We start from the raw sequence: 23,535 nt of genomic DNA, 5'->3' as shown, positions 1-23,535 counted from the left end.
TTGGAGATGGTTAAAGAAAATGGAGAAAAGTGATTGCCAATAAAATACATGAACAAAAAACACAAAATTGGCAAAACTTTATCAATACACTTGATCACAAAACAAACACCAGCAAATTGTACAAAACACTCAATAACATTACATTATCCAACAGTAACACTACACGCAGCTATAATCACAACAACAGATAATCTACCCTCAATCAGACAACAAGCAAACGCACTCATAATTCAATTTGCACAGACAAGCCATCTCACTTCTCACCCTGACGACCGACGTACCATTCGACGTAAGAAAGACTTTCCCACAGACTCAGACTATACACCCTTCATAGACAGTCAGACAAAACACATAATGCATAATCTCAAGCACTCATCTGCCTGTGGCCCTGATAACATAAGCAACATCCACCTAAAACACATTGGACCACAAGGTATACACGCACTCACAAACATTGCAAACTACAGCTATTCACACAACACTATACCGGACATCTGGAAGCGTGGTAAAATAATCACCATTCCAAAACCGAACAAAGACCCAACAATCCCTACATCGCACCACCCAATCACACTTCTCTGCACCCCCTCTAAAGTCATTGAACGCCTAATACTTAAACTTGTCACACCACATATTCCCCTTGCTGACTCACAACACGGTTTTAGGCCACTACACTCCACAAACACTCTTCTGATAAACCTCACACAAAGAATTTTGGATGGCATCAATTCAGATGACCCCACCACAGAACACTTCTTATAACATTAGACATTAGTAAAGCTTTTGATGTTATCCCCCGCCACATCCTAACAAATAAAATATATAACACAGACATGCACAATAACACCAAAAGATGGCTGGCCAATTATCTGGCAGGTAGGAATCCTTACGCGTCATATAATGGCCAATCATCGCACATCAGAAACATTAAGAATGGGGTACCACAGGGCTCAGTTCTATCCCCCACACTATTTAATCTATACATGCATGACTTACCCACACCAGACACCTCAGAAATACAAATCTCTTCCTACGCAGACGACATAACAATCACATGCACACATCGTAACACAGACAAAGCTGCAGAAATAATCCAGCCATACCTTGATACACTCAACACATGGTTTATCACAGACTCAAAATAGCTCCAACCAAATCTACAGCGACACTTCTCACCAACTGGACAAAAGAACACAAATACATACCTCATCTCTACATCAACAACACTCTAATACCACACACAAACACACCGAAAATTCTTGGTGTAACATACGATACATCCATGTCTTTCAAACAACACATCACAAACATAAAAAACAAATGCATACCTAGACTTAAGTCAATCACTGGAACAACATTTGGACAAAACAAAGAAACTAATATAACAATATACAAACAATGCATACGCTCAGTGGTGAATTATGCGAGTCCTGCATGGGCTCCTAATCTCAGTGAGACACACCACAACACCCTTCAAATCATACAAAACAAAGCCCTAAAAAACAATTACAGGCTGCACAAATACAACACCTACAGACCATTTCCACCATGAAACAAAAATCCTCAAAGTCAAGGACCACCTCGACATGAGAGGCACACAAACACTTGCCGCAGCCACCACAAACACATCACACCCGCTACACTACATAGCAGAACACCCACACACACCAAGAAACATTAAAACAACACCCAAAGACCTTTATCACGCACAGATACTCTCTTCTCTTCCTCCACAACCACCAAATACCAGCGTCCGGAAACATATTCATAATCATATCACTCACCGCTCCATTAACACACTGAAAGACAACACACTGCTGTATGCCAGACCCCCTGATACACCCTTCTGAATCCTCTCTCCCACGAAAGGACAGAGTCCACCTGGCCAGTCTGCGGTACGGCCACCACCCAGCACTTCTAAGCTACCAGAAGAGGCTGGATGACTGCATTGTGAACAGCTGCCCAAGATGTAACACTTCACCCCATACCATACAACACATAATGGAAGACTGCATTATACAAAATCATGCACACAAACAACACAACATACACTCTATAAAGGATTTGTGGGAAAACCCAGTTTCGGCAGTGGCATTCCTTGGGGAGACGGGACTGCTCAGACAGTCTAGGGAACAACAACAACTATAATTCAGCATTTGCCCTTGCCTCTTTTGGTGCAAATATTAGGCCTCCACCAGGACGAGGTCCATACTGCTTCAGATTACAAGGACAAATATACCATTATGCCACAAATTTGCACCCGAATTGTGAAGATAAAAGAAAATATGGACAACTATATATAATTGAAACAAATGAAGCAAATCTTGCAGGAGTAAATGCCAATCAAAATTCTAATTGTTGGTTATCTGTTTTCTAGCAAATATCCCTTGCACTGAATGACAATCCCTATATAAATCCATACAAAAACATGAGAACTGTTGAAATTCAAGAACAAGAAAGAGCTGCAATTGAAAATGTTACTCCTAGAAAGGTAAATATGCACTTTATTGCTGGACCCGATGCAAGTGGGTACAACAATCTAACTAATGACGACAAGGTGGCAGCCATATTTGTCGGTAATGACGGGGCGCCCCCAGCACATCGTGATATTGTGGTTTATCCAATAGGAGAAGCTGAGCACAGAATATCATACCTGTCATGCCATTTAGATCCAATGATATATCCTATACTTTTCCCCAATGGCGAGCCTGGATGGCACATCATTATGCCACATGTAGAACATCTACAAACAAGGACTCGAAATAAAGTAACAATGCAGGAATTTTACGGATATCAGCTGGCTATTAGAAAGGTTTCAGTGCAATCCACAGAGCGGGAAAATTATTTCAGCAATACATTGTAGACGCCTATGTTAAGGTGGAAGGTTGTCACAATTTCAAAAACAATACCAGGATGAAACTATAACTAATTTTTCAGGATACCCTCTACATAGAAGACGAAATAATGGGGAAACTGTCCAAGTTGGAACATATGAAGTAGACAAAAAGTTTGTGTCCTATAATACATATCTGTTTAGGAAATATTGCGTGCACATTAATGTTGAAATATGCACTTCAGTTAACAGTGTTAAATATATCTTTAAATACATTTATAAGGGGCACAATTGTGCAATGATGGAGGTAAACATTTACAATACAGCCAAAAATGAACAAACTAATGGAAATGTGTATGACAATGCAGTCAACAATGAACAAGCTAATGGAAACTAGTACATACATATACCAAGGCTTTTTCCCCATTACAAGGGGGGTAGCCAAAAAGAAAAAGGCATAAAATCATTCCCACCCATTCCATCCCTGAATACACTCCACACCCCTCCACCCTCCCTCTTATCTTAGCACCTCCTGAATGACGGGTCATCCCTGCACCCTGTCCACTGCCCTGGGTCAGAAGCAGTGTCGCAAGACACAGCACATCCACAGCAAGGCCGCTTCATTAAATCGGCGACCCCCCCCTTCGGGCTGCGTCAAATTTTGCTCACACATACTACCTCACCCCCCATCCACCCGCCCATTCCACCTCATGCAATCACAACATCATCCATATACATTCTCCATTCACCCGTCTTCTGTCCTCTCCCGTCCTTCCTCAACAGACATTCCCCTCTTCCCCAAAGCCCCCTTCACCCCCGTCCATCCACCTTGTCTTTCGTGCAGGTATGTGTCTCCACCAGAAGCATTTTGGAGACATCAGAATTCAAAATGCACAGACAGTCCCACACAGTGTAGACTTGCGCTGCATTTACCTGATGAACAGCAAGTGTACTACAGACCAGGAGAGCAGCTGCACGAGCAGAAGGCCGTGACACACATCTGACTGCCTGGTTTAAGATTAACCAAACTGATGAACATGCTAGAAACTATTTGTATGTTAATATCCCTGAACATTACGTATTTAGCAAGCAGACTACAACATGGACTCGAAGAGTATGTTTTCAAAACATTGTCACAAGAATGTATTCAGCAAGTCCACGAAATGGTGCGAAGTTTTACTTGAGGATTTTACTTCTGCACGTTCCAGGAGCTACTTCTTTCAGAGATCTGAGAACTGTTGAAGGTGAAGTTTTTGGAGCATTTAAAGAAGCATGTGTTCGATTACGCCTTCTTGATGATGATAACGAACTACAAGCATCATTGACAGAAGCAGCAGCATAACAAATGCCTAGACAACTGCTAAACATGTTTGCAATGATGTGCATGTTCAATGAACCAATCAAAGCACTACAGCTGTGGAATGAAAACAAAAAGTTTATGATTGAAGATCTCTTACTAAGACATGACAATGCCACTGCAGAAAATGTGGCTCTTCATTTTGCCAATAATATCTTGAAGGAAAATTGTATGAACTGCATCAAGGTTGGTCTTCCTGAACCAGTGGGAGAGCCTCCAAGAAATGAGAATAATGAAGAAAATCTTGTGGTAAATGCTAACTTATTAAATGCTGAACAGAGGGATGTATTTAATTGCATTGTTCATGCAGCTGAAGCAATCGTTAGAGGAGAAGAGCCCAATAATAGATTGTTTTATTTGGATGCACCTGGAGGTTCCGGGAAAACATTCCTCTTCAATATGATGCACGGTTATCTTGTGTCAAACAATTTAACTGTATGTACTTCTGCTTGGACTGGCATTGCAGCAACGCTTTTGAAGAATGGCAAAACCCTCCATAGCATTTTCAAACTCCTAGTCCCTCTGAGTGAAAGAAGCGTATGCAATGTAGCTCCAAATTCAGAACAAGCAACCATTCTCAGGCAAATTAAAGTTTTTATAATTGATGAAGCAATTGTCAATAGCTTTCAGTGCATAGGCAGGTATCATTGACGCTTCATCAATTACACATATACCAAAAAGCCTTGGTATATGTATAATTGATGAAGCGTCAATGATACCTGCCTGTGCACTGAAAGCTATTGACAATTGCTTGAAAGATATCATGAGCAACAACAGTAGGTTTGGTGGAAAAATTATTGTCTTAGGAGGAGATTTTAGGCAAATACTTCCAGTTGTTCCTAGAGCTCCAGCTACTGCTGTCCTGGAAGTCTCCCTCAAGCGCTCTCCTATGTGGGATGAATTTCATCAGCTACAACTGACTCAAAATATGAGGGCAAATGAAAATTATCAAAAATTTTCCTGGTGGCTCCTTCAACTTGGAAATGGATTAATCCAAAGTACTCTCGATAACGTCTCAGAAGATACGATTGACATCCCTGAGGCGTGTGTTTGCAATAACTCTCTTAAGTGACTTATTTTACCATTGTACACACGAAGAAATGAAAACTCGAGTGATACCATCTCCTAAAAATTCAGATTGCTTAACTATAAATGAAGAAATTTTGGCCATGTTACCTGGTGAAACCAAAACATACTAAAGTACAGATTCTGTAACATCTGAAAATGAAGCAGAAGCAATGAACTACCCCTTGGAATTGATCAACTCTCTTGCACCTTCCGGAATGCCACCTCATCGCCTAAATTTAAAAATTGGAGCCATCATTATGCTGCTAAGAAACCTCTCAATAACACAAGGCCTATGCAATGGAACACACTTGGAGGTACTTCGGCTAAACGAGCATAGTATTGAAGCTGCAATAATAGGTGGATCTCATGCTCATACCAAGAATCAGACTCAGTCCAAGCGATGCAAACATTCCTTTCATACTTCATAGGACCCAATTTCCAGTTTGTCCTATTCCATGACGATCAATAAAGCTCAGGGTCAAACATTCAACAAAGTTGGCATTAATTACAACATCCATGCTTTACTCATGGGCGGCTCTATGTTGCCATTTCAAGGGCAAGGGCAATGGAAAGTGTAAAAGTTAAAGCAACTCATCAAAACCACTCTAATCATGGCCAAAGAAGAGGGATAACCTTTACTAGAAATATTGTTTATAGAGATGTGTTGTAAATTCATAATACCAGTTTAATCATGGCCAAAGCAAAGGAATATTACTTATAGAGAAGTGTTGTAAATTTATAATAGATCCATTTCACTTTATTTTTTTTTTTCACTGAATTAAACAAATGTAAATATTGTATATATATATATTTTTTTTCTCGTCAGAATTTTAGAAGTTTTTTTTTTCCCTTTCACAGTGATGGTAAGGTTTTACAGAAACCATCACAAGACCCCATGAAAATTTTCACGGGTTCTGCTAGTAACACATTAATACAGTTCAGTGTGGAGTGACCCACATAGAAAATGATTGTGGCAACCAGGCTAACGAGTTGCAAGTGAAAGACGCCCTAAGATGGTGGAAGGAACGAGTTAATTGGGGGGCAAAATATGCACTTCCAATGTTAAATGTAACCACTTCACTCCGGGCATTCAAACTGTGCGCGGGCCAGCAATACGGGACGGGAGGCCGGCGCGCGATTACGAATGTGTTTCAGGGAAAACTTATACGTTTCCGCTTATAATCAGGGTGCTAATTGTTCAATTGAAAATCTGATAATACTGTGAGAATCCTCATAAAATTCTGCTAATAAAAATGCATTTACCTTTGAATGTTGACTCACAAAGTTGTGAATTATTGACTGATAAAGAGAAGGCAAGTTGAAATTTTCTTTGTAGACAATTTATTCAGCGTTCAAAACTCGATATATATATTGTCGTTTTTCATGATTTTTTTGTTTGTTATGTTACTACAACTAATAACGAAGCCATTGATATAATATCCATAAGGATGAGTGCAGTCTTTGGTAGTAAAAAATAATTGATTATGGAAATACTAGAGCGGAAACAATTGAGCTTAGCCAATCACTAACTTCAATAAAGCCTAACCAATGACATCTCGTTTTTATCTGCAATTACACCTTTTGCTGTTAATTGATATTAGTCATGACAACAAGTGTTTACATAATGAACGTGATATCTCGAGGTGAGAAAAGTGAAGCTCGTCTTCTTCCAGACATGGAGCTGGAGTTTCATTTCTCTGTAAGTATTTACTTCATTACCTAGTTGAAAATAAACAATATGCTGTATAACAATAAACAATGTATATATCACTGGTTTTTTTTTGTTTGTTTGTTTGTCATTTCTCTGTAAGTATTTACTTCATTACCTAGTTGAAAATAAACAATATGCTATATAAACAATAAACAATGTATATATCACTTTTTTGTATCATTCTTTTTTTTATAGCTTGGGAATACCATTATGAAGGTAAATTACTACCAAGCTGAGGGTAGAGATTCCACCCCACCACTCCAGGAAGTACTTGGGCAATGGGGGGCAGGAGGAAGCCGAACCACCACCCCGCCCACCACTAACACCACCACCACCCCCACCAATTTTGAACAATAAAAAAAAAAAAAAAATGATATGTTGTTTTATTTACCTTTCCCATTGATCATGAAAATATGAGAGAGATAGAGAGTGTGTATTTACCTAGTTGTATTTACCTAGTTGTATTTTACGGGAAGGGGAGCTATGCTCGTGGGGTCTCGTCTTCATATCTCATTTTATCTAAACTATTTTTAAATTCATGTATTGTTTTTGCACACACCACTTTCTCATCTAACTTGTTCCAACTGTCTATTACTCTGTGAGGAAAGCTGTTCTTTTTCAAATCTCTTCTATAGCTGTCTTTTTTTATTTTCTTTCCGTGTCCTCTTGTATTTCTGTCATCCCATTTTATCAGATTCTCTCTATCAGTAATTTCTATGCCTTTCATGATTCTGTAAATAGCTATCAAATCTCCTCTCTCTCTTCTTTGCTCTAGTGTCTGTAGTTTAAGTTTTTGTAGTCTCTCTTCATATGATAGTTTTGAGTGTTGGTGCCAGTTTTGTGATTGCTCTTTGTATTCTTTCAAGTTTTTTTATACATTTTTTTGTACTTGGTGACCATATCGTTGCTGCATATTCCAATCTTGGTCTTATCAGGGTGATTAGGATTTTCCTCACCATTTCTTCATCCAGGTATGTAAATGCCACTTTGATTGTTCTTATTAAATTATAAGTTTCTCCAAAAATCTTATTTATATGTTTCTTATATGTTTTTTATATGTCATAACAATGACTCCCAGGTCCTTCTCATTTTCTACTTTTTTTATTCCTTCTTCTCCCAAATTATATGATCCTGTTATTCTGTTTTTGCTTTTTCCAAACTCCATTATACTACACTTTTTTGTATTGAACTCCATCTCCCACTTCCTACTCCATTCTTGTACTTTATTTAGATCTCTCTGTAGTGATTCACAATCTTCTTCAGTTTTCACTCTTTTCAGTAGTTTTGCATCATCTGCAAAGAAGCTCATATAGCTTTCAATTCCTTCATCCATATCATTAATATATATAGCAAACATTATTGGGTCCAGAACTGTTCCCTGCGGGACACCGCTTATTACTTCATTCCATTTTGAGTGCTGATCTCTTATCACTACTCTCATTTTTCTTTCTTGCAAAAAGTCTTCCATCCAAATTAGCAATTTACCTTGTATTCCTCCTTCATATTCTAATTTCTTAAGCAACTTCTTATGTGGTACTTTGTCAAAAGCTTTTTTTAGGTCTAGAAATGCACAATCAGCCCATCCATCTCTTTCTTGTATTATATCTATTAGCCTTGAATAGAAACATATTAAATTGGTGACGCATGATCGTCCTTGTCTGAATCCAAATTGTCTTGGATTTAGTACGTTGTTTTTTTCCAAGTATTTTACCCATCTACTTTTGATAATTCTCACATATTTTTGCTATTGTACTTGTTAGAGAGACTGGTCTATAGTTGGTAGGTTCTTCTTTATTTATATAGGTACTATATTTGCTTTTTTCCAATCTTCTGGAACTTTTCCTTCTTTTAAGGAACTGCTTATTATGCTATGTATTTTGTCTGCCAGTTCATTCCTGCATTCTTTCAGAATCCAGTTTGCTATTTCATCTGGCCCATGCGATTTTCTGACATCAAAATTACCCAAGTGTGTCAATATTTCATTCTTTGTTACTTCTATTTCTTCCATAGGGGGGACTTTTTCTTTCCACTCAATCTCTTCAGGTTGTATGTTCTCCCTTGTAAACACTGATTTAAAATGTTTGTTCATAATTTCTGCCATTTCCATTTCCTCAGTGTATTCAACTCCTCCTTGTCTTAATTTCTCCAATATTGTTTGGTTTTCAGTTTATTGTTTACAAATCTGTAGAATAGTTTTGGTTGATCTTTACACTTTTCTATAACATCTTTTTCATATTTTCTTTTTTCCCCTCTGCACTTTTGTACATATTCATTTCTATAACCAGTATATATTTTCCATTTTTCAGGTCTTCTGTCTTTTTTCCATCTGGTCCAGGCTTTGTCTCTTTTGTCTTTTAACTCCCTACAACTTTTGTTGTACCAGCATTTTACATATTCTTTTTCTTGTTTTTGTCTTGGGACATACTTTTCCACTCCTTTTTTGTAAATTTTTGTCAAAATATTCCATTTCTCTTCCACTGATGTTTCTTCTTTGTATATTTCTTCCCAGTTTTCTTGTTGAAAGAATTCTCTTATTTTATCAAAGTTTGTTTTTTCATACATCATTCTTCCTTTTCTATATTGTTCATTTCTTTTCATATATTTTTCTTCATTAAGTTCCAGTTCAATCAATATGTGGTCACTTTTACCTATTGGTGTTTTATATTCAATCTTGTCCACTATTCTAGGTTTCTGATGTAATTATTAAGTCTAGCCTCGATGGTTCTTCTTCATTTCTATACCTAGTGTTCTCTTGTATCCATTGTGTCATTGAATGGTCAGTAATCATCTCAAGTAGAGCATTTCCCCATGAGTCATCACCACTCTTTACTGTCATTTCTTCCCAGCAGATTTCTTTGCAATTAAAGTCGCCCATCATAACTATTCTTCCTCCGTCTTCCATTATTTTAGTTAATGCTATCTTTGTGTCCTCTAACATACTTTTATGTTCACTCTCCTCCCATGAGGCTGTTTTCGGAGGCACATAATTGATCACAAATTTTCTTCTCTTCTTATCTCCGTCTTCCACTTCTATCATAATCATCTCTACTGTATTCTTTCCATATATGACACCTTTCACGTTTATATCCTTCTTAGTCAGGAACATAACTCCACCCCCTTGTTTTTTTCTCTCTGTTTCTAATCCAATAATTGTATGCATCATGTCCTACACTGTTGGGTGGTAGTGGGCCTTTTAATTTTGTTTCTACAATTCCCATTATGTCCGGTTCTTTTTCTTTCAAATAATCATTCAGTTCATTCAATCCTGTTATCAATCCATCTATATTTGTGTAAGACGCTCTTAGTTTTCTGCCACTTCCATTGTGTTCTCTGTTTCCCTTATGTTTTTCTTTTGTATGTCGAACTGCTTTATTTTCATGTTCACTACTCTCCAATAGAATCTCTCTTTCTCTGACTCCGTTCTTTCCTCGTTTTTTGCCTTAGCTTCAAGTCTTTTCTGCTTTTCTGCCTCTCTTTCCTCCTTATTCATTTCTCTTTTTATCCATACCTTTTTATATTGATCATTTGTTGCTAGTTTCCCTGTTTTGGATAGAATTTTCTCTGCCGTTGTTTGTGACCTGAATTTAATCTTAATTGGTCTGGTCTTATCTGTACTATATTTTCCGAGTCTGAATTTTTCCTCAATTTCCTTTATAATTTCTGGTTCATCTTCCTGGACTAATTTTAATAAACTGCTTACTCTTTCATTTTCCTCCTTGATTCTTGCGGTTCTATCTGGGTTATGTTTCTCTTCCATTCCTAATATAATTATACATTTCTTTTTGTCAGCTAATTCTCTTACTATATTCTCCTTCTTTCTCATCACTTTAATAACTGAGTCTTCATTATGTTCTTTCAATTGCTGTTTGACTATGTCAGTGAATGAGACCTTATTCCCTTCTTGGGTTGTCCTCCAATTTTTAGCTTCTGTATCTATTTTCTCTCTGTTTTCATTACTATTCTTCTTCAATTTCTCATTCTCCTCCTTTACATTTCCTAACTGTCTTTTTAGGTCCTCTTTCTTCAGTTAAGTTTCTGTTTGCCTTCTCTAGTTGTTCCAACCTTTCAATTCTTTGGAAAATGGAGTCAACATTACCTAACTTATGTTCCAAGTCCTCTATCACCTTATCAACTCTCTCCTCTAGTCTTATCAGTCGGGGGGGAGGGGTTGTGTCCCCCCCACCCTCTTTAAATCCCTGGAACATATTCTCGTCACTTTCTACTGTATTGCTCCTCTCTATACTTCTAATCTTTACATTTTTATTAGACATTTCATCCTCACTCAGCCTTTTGTTTACCTTTCGCTTGTCTGGCTGGGCCAAGTCTACTCCCTCCTCATTTCCTTCCATTTCCCTCAGTAATCCCTCCCCTTTTCCTCTTTCCCTACTTTCCCACTACTCCACGAGCAATTTCCCCCCCACCCTGTAAAAACACTAGGCACTTCTCTTTGCGTTGGGATCCACAGACTTCAGTTTTCTTCAGAACGTCATCCAAGCCGTCCATTCGCTGAAGTGTGTGTGTGTGTGTTTACTTAGTCTTTGTATCACGTGTTGGACTCGTGATCGACAGCTATTTCCCTCCTGGAAGAGAGCTCAGATCTCGTAGGTCCGATCTATGGGTAATGCTATGACCTTACACACATACATCCCCCCCCCAACTCCCCGCCCACGAGAGACCCAACTCCCCACCCACGAGTGTGTGTGTGTGTGTGTGTGTGTGTGTGTTTACGCACAAGCATATCCTGTTTTCCTGCACGCCTTCTTATCACTCTCCCTCTCCCTCTGACCTTGTATCGAATACAGCAGAAACAGTTGAGCCTTTGACCTGGTAAGACATGAGCGAACAAAGTGATGTTGAATGGGTGCCGACCCATTCTAGTGACACGGAGAGTGAAGACACCCTTGAGGGTGATTTCACTGATGATTTATCAAGTGAGGAAGAGCAAGTGGTTAGTGATGGATGGGAATTGCTCGCTGATCCATTCAGCGATAACCGCCCCGACGAGGTGCCTCCCCTCACTGCCTTATATGAAGGCATAAATGAAGCATTGGAAGGCTATAACTGTAATACACCGTTAGATGCCTTCACATTGTTTCTTAGTGAAGAGGTGATGAACACATTATGCCAGTGGATAAATGAAAAAGCAGAATGCTTTTTCAATGTGCATCCAGAGAAAAAGAGGAAGATACACAATCTTGTATGGAGGGAAGTGACAAAAGGTGACCTGTACACTTTCATAGCCCTTGTGTTAGTAATGGGTCTGAATCAACTTCCTCAGATGCACGATTACTGGGCAAGTGACTGGATAAGAACTGGATCACCAGTGTTTTGTTCCGAGGTGATGAGCAGGGATAAATTTTTTAGCATAATGAAGTTCTTGTGCTTTTCATCACCTGCGAAGGTAGTAAAAACTGACCCTCGCACACGTATTGAGCCATTTATGTGCTTGCTTAGAGAAAACTGCCAGATGGTCATGAGACCTGGACGCCATGTGGCAGTTGATGAAGCCCTTATCTTGTGGAAAGGGCGGCTTCACTTCAGGCAGTACATAAAAAGTAAGAGAGCAAGATTTGGAGTGAAACTTTACGTGCTATGCCCATCAGACAAGAATTGGAATGGCTATTCGTGGAATATAGATCTGTACTATGGTAAAGATACCTACCAGGTATAAGATGAGTCTGCCTCCCACTTATCTGTATCAGAGAGAATTGTTGTCTCTCTGATGAAAGATCTGCTAGATGAAGGGAGGCATGTCATAACTGACAATTGGTACACTAGCCTGAGATTGGCTAGGTACCTGGAGCAGAGAACGACAATGATTACTGGCGTTGTGAGGTATGGAAGAGGGCCTCCTAAGGAAGTGCAGGACATGGCACTGGAAACTTACCAAACAGCATTTGCGAGAAATGGCAATGTACTCATAGTGAAGTGGGCGGACAAAAATGATATTGTAGTTCTGACTACCAAATACCATGCTGGTATGGTAGAAAAAAACAAAACTTATTTTGGAAATAAAACCATATTCTACAATAAGCCACTACATATTGAGAAATATAATGAAAAGATGGGCAGTGTAGATCTAGCAGATCAATTACCTGAACCATACACTCCACATAGAAAAAGTATGGCATGGTTCAAGAAAATAGGAATACACATGATCTTCAGGATGGTGCTGAATGCCCATATTACTTTCAAAAATATCAGTGATGAAAAGACTCCTCTCCTGGACTTTATCACTTCACTGGCTAAAGAAATCTTGCTTGAACACAATATGGGGGCAGCTGTGCTGGCAACGTTCTTCACACAGAGAAGAAAAGAACTCAGGAGAGGGGGCCGCCGTTCATTTGAAGAAACCCACCAGTTTGTGAAGCGGGAGACAAGAACGAAGAAAAGATGCAGAATCTGTTACCCTAAATGTAGGGAAACAATCTACTTCTGCCCTGGATGTGAAGACCAACCAGGCTTGAGTTCCATGGAGTACTTCTACATCTGGCACAAGCCTGGCAGCAGCAAGCCTAAAAGAAAGAGGTACTGAGAGAGATGAGAGACAATGGGTTGTAAGGCATCATAGACAGAGGAAGAGCCCATCCCTGGTAAAAATAAACCCTCTGGTCGATGACGATGTCTTATGCTAACCCCCAGGGGGTGATGGAGTAATCCAGGCAAAGGCTAACCTCCTCCTTTCCCTTCACTGGAATCATTTGCTATTCCTACTCTGACCACACACATACCTCCTCCCTCCCTATCTCTTTCTCTCTCTCTTCCTCCCTCTCTCCCTCCCTTTCTTCCTCTCCGTCTCCTGATAATGCATCACAGAATGTGTGCGTGTGTGTGTGTGTGTGTGTGTGTGTGTAAGAGGGAGAGAGAGAAAGAGATCAAACAAGTTACCAGTCATATAGAAATAAACCCTCTTGTCGATGACGATGTCTTATGCTAACCCCCAGGGGGTGATGGAGTAATCCAGGCAAAGGCTAACCTCCTCCTTTCCCTTCACTGGAATCATTTGCTATTCCTACTCTGACCACACACATACCCCCTCCCTCCCTATCTCTCTCTCCCTCTCCTGATTATGCATCACAGAATGTATGTGTGTGTGTGTGTGTGTGTGTAAAAGGGAGAGAGAGAGAGGGGGGGGAGGGAGAGAGCAGAAGTCAGATAAGTTACCAGTCGTATGACCTACAGCCTATAACTCACTGCTGCTGGTTGCCCAGGGAGGGAGGGACGATGCCCTGCAGCCTATACCTCACTGCTGCTGGTTGCCCAGGGAATGAGTGAGGGTGGGAGGGAGGGAGAGAATGAGTTCAGTGGGGGAAAGCAAGCGCATATCTATCTTTGTCACCACCCTTCCCGCTGCCCTACCACCCGAGCGTCCAGCTCAGAGAGAGAGAGAGAGAGAGAGGGGGGGAGGGAGTGAGTGAGTGAGTGAGGGAGGGAGAGAATGAGTTCAGTGGGGGAAAGCAAGCGCATATCTATCTTTGTCACCACCCTTCCCGCTGCCCTACCACCCGAGCGTCCAGCTCTGAGAAAGAGAGAGAGGGTAAGGAGGGAGAGGGAGGGAGGGAGGGAGGGAGAGAGAGATAGAGAGAGATGAGCGAAAGAGAGAGAGAGAGAGAGAGAGAGAGGAGGGAGGGAGAGAGACAGCTTTACCTAATGAGACTTCCTCAATGTAGATAGAAGGCGGGGCATATTGTAGCTCATTATTGTGATTTGTGGGAACAAGGATGGTGGGAGGAGCAACAGAATCCCAAGTACAGCATACAGAATCTTTACTTACTACCAGTACAATATACGAGATAACGCAACAAGAGTGGAAACAAAATTAAATCATGACGCCTACGTGTCCGCACCGTATATGCTGTTGGGCTCTCATGACGCCTACGTATGCGGCACCGTATGGAAGTGGTTAACAACATTCTGATCAGTTTCTCAAAAAAAGAAAACCTTCATCTAACCTAACCTTTCGAAATTGAAACATTTCTTTTCCAAAAATATGCTTTGGATGCCAAGTAAAAACAAAATTTTGAGTCAAGTCTAATGCATGTCCTCCAAACCTGGAGATTGAGTCAGATTTCATTCATGCTGTACTATTCAGCATAACCATTACCCATGCAGTTGACTCCAGGACTGTAAGGATAATTCCAAATGACATTTGAAACGGTGGGTAGGATATGTCCGTGTAACTACACTTACTATATCTGTGCCAAGGCGCTCACTGTTACCATTCTCTACCACGGCAGCATTCTCCAGTTCCTGCAGTCTTTTTTTTTCCCTGCCTTCCTTTCCTTTTTTTCTTCTTTTCTCTTTCTTCTTTTTCCCATTCATGCAATTTAGCCTCTCTTCCTCCAGAACGGTAGCCCACATAATGCAGCCAATCCTTTATTACTGTCTCCACCTCATCAGCTGCGGCAAAAGATGTGGATGGGTTTTTTTTTTTGTACAGCTCCTGAAATAAACAAATGAATACGTAAAGTCCATAATATTTTATCTAAAGGTATTTCCCAACATGACCAGAACATGTTATTTTGCAACTACGGTACATGAACTAGCAATGACTAGGCTGTATACACTGAATAGGCACGGTAAAATCACCAATAGGACATATTGTACAGTAATGTTGCAGTGAATTTAGACCACCAATGCTTGGCCTGAGAAATGGCAATTACAGGTAAAACATTTTTTCAATGTGAGCATTTTGTGAGGTGAGAATATTTTCAAGATTCACACATTTTGCATAAATTTTCAAGTCTAAAGTTTAGAGTTGACAGCCTAACCAGTATGAAGCATTTTTGGCAACAAGTTACTTGTTGTGCCACCCAGCAAATGGCATCCAAATACAGGAGTAACAATGGATGATGTCGTCTGCACGGGCTCTGTATATGAAAAGAATATTCACAGCTAATAGGACATGTAGGAAAAAGTGGAACTTACCTAATACTACATCACTCAGAAGAAGAGCCTTGAAACTTGATTTTTCCCCCCTCCCCATCCAGTTAAATTGGAGAGCAAGTTCACTGGTCAACAATGCCTTTAGTATCCTATTTGTTGCTTCGGTTGTATTGGCTCCTCCAAGGATACTCAGGTTTGCAATCTGGAAATTAAACAAATTATTTACTTGTATCAGCATTAATGATGTAAGCATCACATATAAAAATATGACTTTTTTTTATTGCCTAAGACAACACTGCTTTGCAAAAAGTGGGACATTGAAAGTCGTGTATACCGTGGACCTAATAACTAATACCTAATCATACCTAAATACTGATGTAATTTTTTTTTACTAAAAAAAGTAGGAATGTACATGTACGTCATTAATAACAAAATGTGATGTGAAGTACGTTCAGAAATGCAAGCCTTAATTAAAGCACCTGTCAACATGGTCAAGGACTATATCAGGCACCAAACTGACTTTCAAAGGCACATTTTGGTTACTGTCCCACATGTTGGCATGTGCACTGCAATTTTCACAACAGTTAGCCATTGCATGTCAGAGACAAGAGAAAAACACAATTTGACAGGCACAGAACAATCCTACACCTTGACAGGTACTTAACAAAACTAATTTGGGATGTGGAAATGTAGACATTCTCTACAATTAAATGTGTGTTTGATAAAAGCTTGCATCTCTGGTCATGCAATTGCACGGGTAAGAATTTCAGCAAAGCTCACTCACTAGATTTCCCTTGAAGGCCTTATCTTTTAGCCTCTCTTCCAGATCTACAATTTGAGGAAGGGATGTCAGGGGCAGATTCATCCCCAATCTCTTCTGTATCTTCTTCACTTGTACTTGTAGCTTGCCTGTTACCAGACCGCTGAATTGCATGTAGCAATTGTGTGTTCTCCAGGGCCCGTGCATTCACCATTTCTAAGAGTGGGATTATTTGGCGTTCTGCAGCTGCATGTAAATAAAATTAATAAACTATTATAAAATATGTGTCTGATCAGCCTGAAAAAAAATGTTCCTCCAGAATTATTTCAAGAATTGAAACAGTATGTCAACTGACAGCCAGTTAGCCAGTAGACATTTTCTACCTGCAAAACCAGGAACCTATCTGAAAGGGGGGGGGGGGGGTTGAAGTCTTAGCCTTAAGCCTTAGGGAGTTCTGGTTAAAAAGATTGAGGAAAATGACAATGTTATAGGTACTATGCTATTATGTAGCATAGTAGCTGTTTTAGGTTTTAAACATCCTTTCTGAGCTATTTCGGGGTGTACTGGAAGTGAGCCACAGGATAGGGCTTGATATTGCAGTGAATATAAACACACGAGTGCAAGCAACTGGTGCAGGAACACTGGCTTCTCCCACTTCTGAAGATTGTATCGTGCAGCGGGTTTGTGTGAAGTAGAGATTTGTGGCAGCTTTGGAAGCTGTGCACCCACCTCCAGGACTGGCATGACGACTGGTGCTTGCGATTTCAAGACTTGGAGGTACTACTTGTAGCAGTGTTGGCAGCACTAGTATCGATGTTCTTCAAGGATTTGGAGGAGGGCTTGGTGGTGATGGTGGCAACTTTTTTTTTTATGACATGTATGTTATCATCCTCTTCTTCACTTTCGCTACTTGTTAGATAGCGAGCAGCAGGTCTGTTAAACAACGAGACAAAAGATCAATTAATTACAACCAGTAGGATGAACTCTGCAGCAGTAGGCAGCAAACTGTTCAGATATCAAGTACATATATGTATAGTATATCCATTAGCCTAATTGTGCATGTACAGTGTCAATAATAATGGGTCAATCAAAATACTTGTGCATATCACGTGAACATGACGGAAGGACAGCAAAGTGATATCCTGCATTGGAGCACTCTTAAATCTGTTGTGTTGTAGGAGGTCATATCAATTGTGAGTGCAAATCCAGTTAAATGTAAATGCATACAATTTTGTACTAAATTTATTTACATTCCACCAGAAACATTGCATTCTAAAAATGTATGATTTATTGACCACATCAGCATGCCATAGTTTCATGTATAGAAAACTATACCGGTACAGGTAAAATACAGCACAAATCCTGCGTCACTCTTCTTGTCCGGCAGTTGACACCAAGCAGTTTATTCAATCACATTCACTTTTAGAATTTGGTTTTAATGGTATCACATGAATATGATCATTCTCGAGATGCCTTTAGCTATTGCTCAGCTGCCTAGTTATCTTCGCTTCCTTTATGGGGAGGGGGGATGTCATTCTCCTCATCACCTGTAGAAAGCAAGGTCTGATGTCATTTCGGCTCTAGAGGGCTTTTTCCGACATGCCTCGTAGTTGCCTTAAAACAAAGAAAATTTGAAAGGCTTAAAATAAATTAGACACTATGTTATTAGAAATAAAGATCCGACCTCAATGTCATCAAATTGTCACTTGTCAGGAATGAACTGTGGCCAGACCGTCGTCTTGCTATGTGGTGAATACAATGTATTACTGTCAGGCCCTACATGTAACACAACCTTCAGACTGCTTTGCAAATGGCCAACTTCATGAAACTTTGTTTTAAAGCTATGCCTATGTCCATGCTTTTCTGAAGGCCAAGGCAGTGCATTTACATGTACATCAAAAACATACCCCTGCATGCAACAAGCGTACAACACGAGGAACACAACTGAATCTATTCAACTCACCTGCTTGATGAATAACCCTTACTTCATACGTTTCCCATCCTTGTATCAGATCTGCCTGTTCTTGTACTGCTGCCCTGCGCAATTTCGATTCTGTAAGTTTGCTCGGCCAGAAACAATACGACTTTTTCTCCTTTGCAAAGATCAATTTTGTCGGGACCATGTCTACGTTAACCTCGTCCACAAATACCACTACAGAATACAATTCATCTTCACCTACAATACAGAAAGGTACCCGCTGTCAGATTACTTGCAATTATCAATAAAGATGGAAATTTGATAATTTCAGCTTCCATGTAAGGCACCAAAACTGAGAACTAATGGATGAGGACTAAGAAGTTTCATTCTTGTTCAAGTGACTCCAAGCAATTTATCATATACAGCAACATTCAAAGGGATTGTGATGATCTAGGCCTATATCACATGGCTCCTACAAAATTTTAGTTAGCAACAAGAGTCCAGCCCTACAATTTAGGTTGTGAAAATTAACCCAAGTGTCCATATGACCACAGTAGTGAAGAAAAAAATGACAGACAATGGTGAAAAAATGACCAGATGGCATGTCTGGAGATACTGACAGAGCTGAAACTACCAATTTCCACTACATGTAAACACACAATTTTTACATGCACCTACTCTAACCAACAGACTTAGCATAGGCCTATCTTGGGAGAGGGATAACAATACTTAAGTGCTCTTCAGATTCATCAAAGGTACATGTACATCATGTACTGGGTACATACATGTACTGACACTATTGTTCACAAAATGCATTTTTTTAAACGGGCATGCATGCTCTGACATCACATTGATGTTTTCCAATAACATGAATAATAGACGAGAATTTTGCCCATCTGGGTAAAAGAAAAGTTTTGAAATTCAAAGATATCCATCCACAAACATGCAACCTTAAATTAAATGGAGTGCAAAAATGGGATGCAAACCCATTCATTATGATATGGAAAAAAAAAAAAAAAAAACTTAGCTGTGACATCCTGAACAGGTACAGTGCAAAGCTCACGAGACAATTTGGAAACCCCCATGTATTCCTAAATCCTGCAAACTCAGTGGATAGGTAAAAAATGCTATTTTCTTGTTGAGCTTGTTTACAATAAGGTAGTGGCCAGATTCATTCTGAAGGATATTCTTAACAACTGTGACATTGTTTCCAACCTTGATGCAGTTGTTACCCTGGTATGTTGAAATCAATTCTAGGTTGCTGCCTAGACTCGCATGTACTTCTTTGTACTGAACACTGCAACAAAAACCAGCTGGAATAGGGCCTGCAAAATACATTATTTTTTTTTTTTTTTCTTTTTTACCAGTAACAGCTGCCTGTTCTTCCTTGGGTGAATTGCAGAACATGCTGTACTCAGAAAGGCATCGAATAACCTGCTGAGGAGGGAACTTGGGTTTTCGAACCAACTTCTGAAGGAAGTGTTTACGTGGGAAGGCTGAGACATTATTTAAATTGCCAAACAACCTGACATCTTCAGCCAGGTGAATTAGTCCATGCACATTATAGACAATTTGATCCTTACCATACATGTCTGACAAATTTTTTACAAACAATAGAATGAGCTTATGGGCATAATTAGAGTACTGCATTGAAAGTGAAGGGCTCAACATAATGTAGATAGCAACAGAAAACAAAAGGAAGTTTTTGTACATCTTGTCAGGTAGCTCATCAGCTAAAACAACAGGCTCCGTAAAGTAAGAACTGATGAAATTCAGTAGCTTTCCAACAATCTTTCTCCTGAATTCATCTGGGTTTTCTAGCAAACCCTCTTGGAACATAGTTCCTCATATTGCATAACAAGTCTGACAAAACTGCAGCAGTCCTTGAACCTAACCTAACACTTCGAGGACCTTTGCACCAAAGATTAAGCAGTCGTCTAGTGACACCAAGGACACAAGGTGCATATAATCTAGTGGAAATTCAGAGATGCCTACAAGGGGTGATGGGCCAAGGTGATGCTCTTCATCAATTTGATGGGCAAATTCATAATCAGTCCTGTGGGGTGCATCTAGTACCAGAAATGTCATCTTCTTCAACCAGACACCGACTTGTTTGCATCTTTCACAGCCACTCGAACCAGAATGCCCCTTACAGTTCTTTAAACAAAGGCTCGGGCTGGTGCATCACAAATGAATGCTGAAATACGAACTGGTATGACTCTACCATCAAATGTAACACCTTCACATTGGACAAGTTTCATATCTTCAATGAACTGTTTCAAGAATGCTGACGGTGGATCACTTGGCTTAGAAGAACCATAAACCAACCCTACAATAAATGGGTCTTTGTGAACTGGATGCTCTAGCATGCCTAAAATAGGTCAGAACTGATCAAGTGAACTCTTCCATATTGGAAGTGATCAAGTTTGAGCTGCCAATGATGGATACATTTTCAATCTTGAAATTATTCCTGGTTCCAAACCAAAATGATAGTATGACCCACCAGCAACCTCTCTTATACCTGTTACTGTCTCAGTGCGCATTGATGTCCTCGGGTCTTTGGGAAGGTCACGATGACTTTCCCATAATATGCCAAGAAGGGAATACAGGGCAATGTGTGAAATTTTAAATTTACTGGTCCATTCTGCCAAATTTTCACAGATACATTCAGTTTCTCCCACTTTGTCCTCCAAGTCAGATGAAGAATAAAAAATTTCATCTGAAAAAATTGCTTAATGAGCTTCCTGCATAATCATTGTCAAGGTCACCCATATCACCAACCAAATAGCAAACTGCATTCTCACATGTTGAAATGTAATCATACAAGGAACCAGTCATGCCAGTACTTCCACTAGTGACTATACGTCATGGCTGTTTAAATTATCAAAACCTTTCTGAACAAAAAGTGAATCAATCATCAGCAATGTTCTCACAGCTGTCCAGACTATATTCAGATACAGCAGGCATGGTAAAAACTAAAGGCATTTCACTTTCATCATTATTTTCACAGCTATCAGCAATTTCCAGAAGATGCCGTGAAACCCCAGCTAAAATCCTTCTAAGGTTGAGTCCAATAGGACACAGGTTTGAACTCGGCCATTTTCAATTTAAAAACTGGCTCTAAATCCAAATGCAAACCAATATACAGTTATGTACGTATGCCAACATAAAATGTTAAATATATAAAAACCCAAGCCTAGGCATGCTAGATTTAGGCCTAGCGCCTATTATGATTATCCTATACCGTAGCCTATACTGCAAACACCCTTGATCCAATCTCGCTGTCTTTAGGGCAGAGATACCTATTCCCAGTGACGGGCCCAAAATAGCTTGAAATCAAGTGCACGGATGGATGGGGGGGGGGGCGCCTTTCTTCTGTACCACACAGCAGTCAGTATGTGGATATATTTAGTTTTGATAAAAGGATAGAATTAAGTAATAGAATTTTTAGATATGAAAGGACCAATGCAGATTATAACATGGAAGGACACGATCTTATTGAACAGAACTTACATAATAACATAGGAAGGGGACTTATTATCTACATTAAGAAAGGTACAAAGTTTAATCTAGTTGATCTGAAAACCAAATATTGTGAATACTGTGACGTACTGATAGAATGCGGAAATGAGAAGTTAATGGTCATATCTATATACAGAAGCCCAAACAGCGATGAAAGCAATAATGCTGGGCTGCTCCAACTGATGCAGGAAGTAAGTGATATGAATGTACAATATACGATACTACTAGGGGACTTTAACCTTCCTAACATTAATTGGAGCAACTATACAACAGAATCTAGTCATATGGATTACAACAGTCAATTTATTGAGAAAGTGAGAGATTGCTTTTTTACCCACCAGCACATACTTGATATCACCAGAATAAGAGGGGACAACACTGGAAACACAATAGACCTAATATTTACTGACGATGAAACAATAATTGGAGAAATCAGTGTAGAAAGCCCGCTGGGAAAAAGTGATCACGCAAGCATTCTGTTCACTTGTGACACTCAGGAGCAGATGGATAACAGTAAGCGACAAATTTATGTGTATGAGAAGGCAGATTATCAGCTCATGAAAGAGAGGCTTGCAATTGACAGGAACCAGTATTTACAGGATTTGGGTACAGAGGAAATGTGGAAGAAATTCACCAATAAATTACACGAAGTGATTGAGGAAGGTGTTCCCAGGAAACATATTTGAGCGGTAAATAATAATAGTACAAGAATAAATGAAAACCTACCAATGACCAGGAAACTATGGGTTAAGATTAAAAGGAAACAAAGAATGTGGGAAAAATTGAAGAAAATGAAACAGGAAAATGACAACACTAAACAGGACATACCAGGACACGGTACAGAAGAGTCAATAACCAAGTCAGAAGACAAACTAGGAATGTTGTGAAATCAAAAGAGAGGGAAATAGCAAGGTGTGTGAAGGAGAATCCGAAGGTGTTCTGGAAGTATGTAACATTGAAGACGAGAACAAAGGCCTGCATTGGAGAACTGTATAAGAATGAAGAAAGAACTCAAAAGGCATCAAGTGACAAGGAAAAAGCTGACATACTCTCAGAGCACTTCTCAAAGGTTTTCATACATGAATCAGATGAAGATCCACCTAGGGCGGCTACAAGGGAGGCAACAACACTAGATAGTATGGAAATCACTGTAGACAAAATAAGGAATGCCCTGCAAAAGCTGAAGAGGAACAAATCACCCGGACCCAATGGGATACATCCAAGGGTAATTAAGGAACTGATGGAGGACTTACTGGAACCACTGAGAATTATATATAACAGCTCACTGCAGGACGGAGTGGTACCCGAGGACTGGCGTATTGCCCATGTCACGACCATCTACAAGAGAGGCAACAAATGCAATCCAGGAAACTACAGATCTGTCAGCCTAACAAGTGTCCTATGCAAGGTTATGGAGTCACTGTTGCGGGAGGAGATAATTAGACATATGAAGGAGAATAAGTTATTTAGTGAGAAACAG

At 39.7% G+C, this 23,535-nt stretch overlaps 2 protein-coding genes across 4 annotated transcripts; one reads left to right on the top strand and one right to left on the bottom strand.

Annotated features, from left to right (window-relative positions):
• Positions 1-4,199: 4,199 nt before the first annotated feature.
• LOC143034731 (uncharacterized) lies at positions 4,200-4,841 on the top strand. Its single transcript, XM_076201081.1, has one exon. It carries the CDS (start codon positions 4,200-4,202, stop codon positions 4,839-4,841), a length of 642 nt encoding a protein of 213 aa, XP_076057196.1.
• A 10,037-nt stretch (positions 4,842-14,878) lies between these two features.
• Positions 14,879-18,179, bottom strand: LOC143035016 (uncharacterized). 3 transcript variants are annotated; one of them, XM_076201416.1, is made up of 5 exons: positions 17,951-18,179; positions 17,231-17,548; positions 16,640-16,831; positions 15,898-16,057; positions 14,879-15,412 (listed from the first exon to the last, which is right to left on the bottom strand). In XM_076201416.1, exons 3-5 carry the CDS (start codon positions 16,820-16,822, stop codon positions 15,366-15,368), a joined length of 390 nt encoding a protein of 129 aa, XP_076057531.1. In that variant the 5' UTR covers positions 16,823-16,831; positions 17,231-17,548; positions 17,951-18,179; the 3' UTR covers positions 14,879-15,365. The 3 variants fall into 3 exon arrangements, with proteins under 3 accessions (XP_076057531.1, XP_076057529.1, XP_076057530.1); XM_076201414.1 differs by having other exon boundaries at positions 16,640-16,861; positions 17,951-18,178; XM_076201415.1 differs by having other exon boundaries at positions 16,640-16,861; positions 17,345-17,548; positions 17,951-18,178.
• Between the last annotated feature and the right edge of the window lie 5,356 nt (positions 18,180-23,535).

Source organism: Oratosquilla oratoria, chromosome 18 (genome assembly GCF_046742065.1).
Source record: "Oratosquilla oratoria isolate Oo_2021 chromosome 18, ASM4674206v1, whole genome shotgun sequence".
NCBI classification, from domain to species: domain Eukaryota; kingdom Metazoa; phylum Arthropoda; class Malacostraca; order Stomatopoda; family Squillidae; genus Oratosquilla; species Oratosquilla oratoria.
This window is presented reverse-complemented; position numbering and strand designations above follow the sequence as displayed.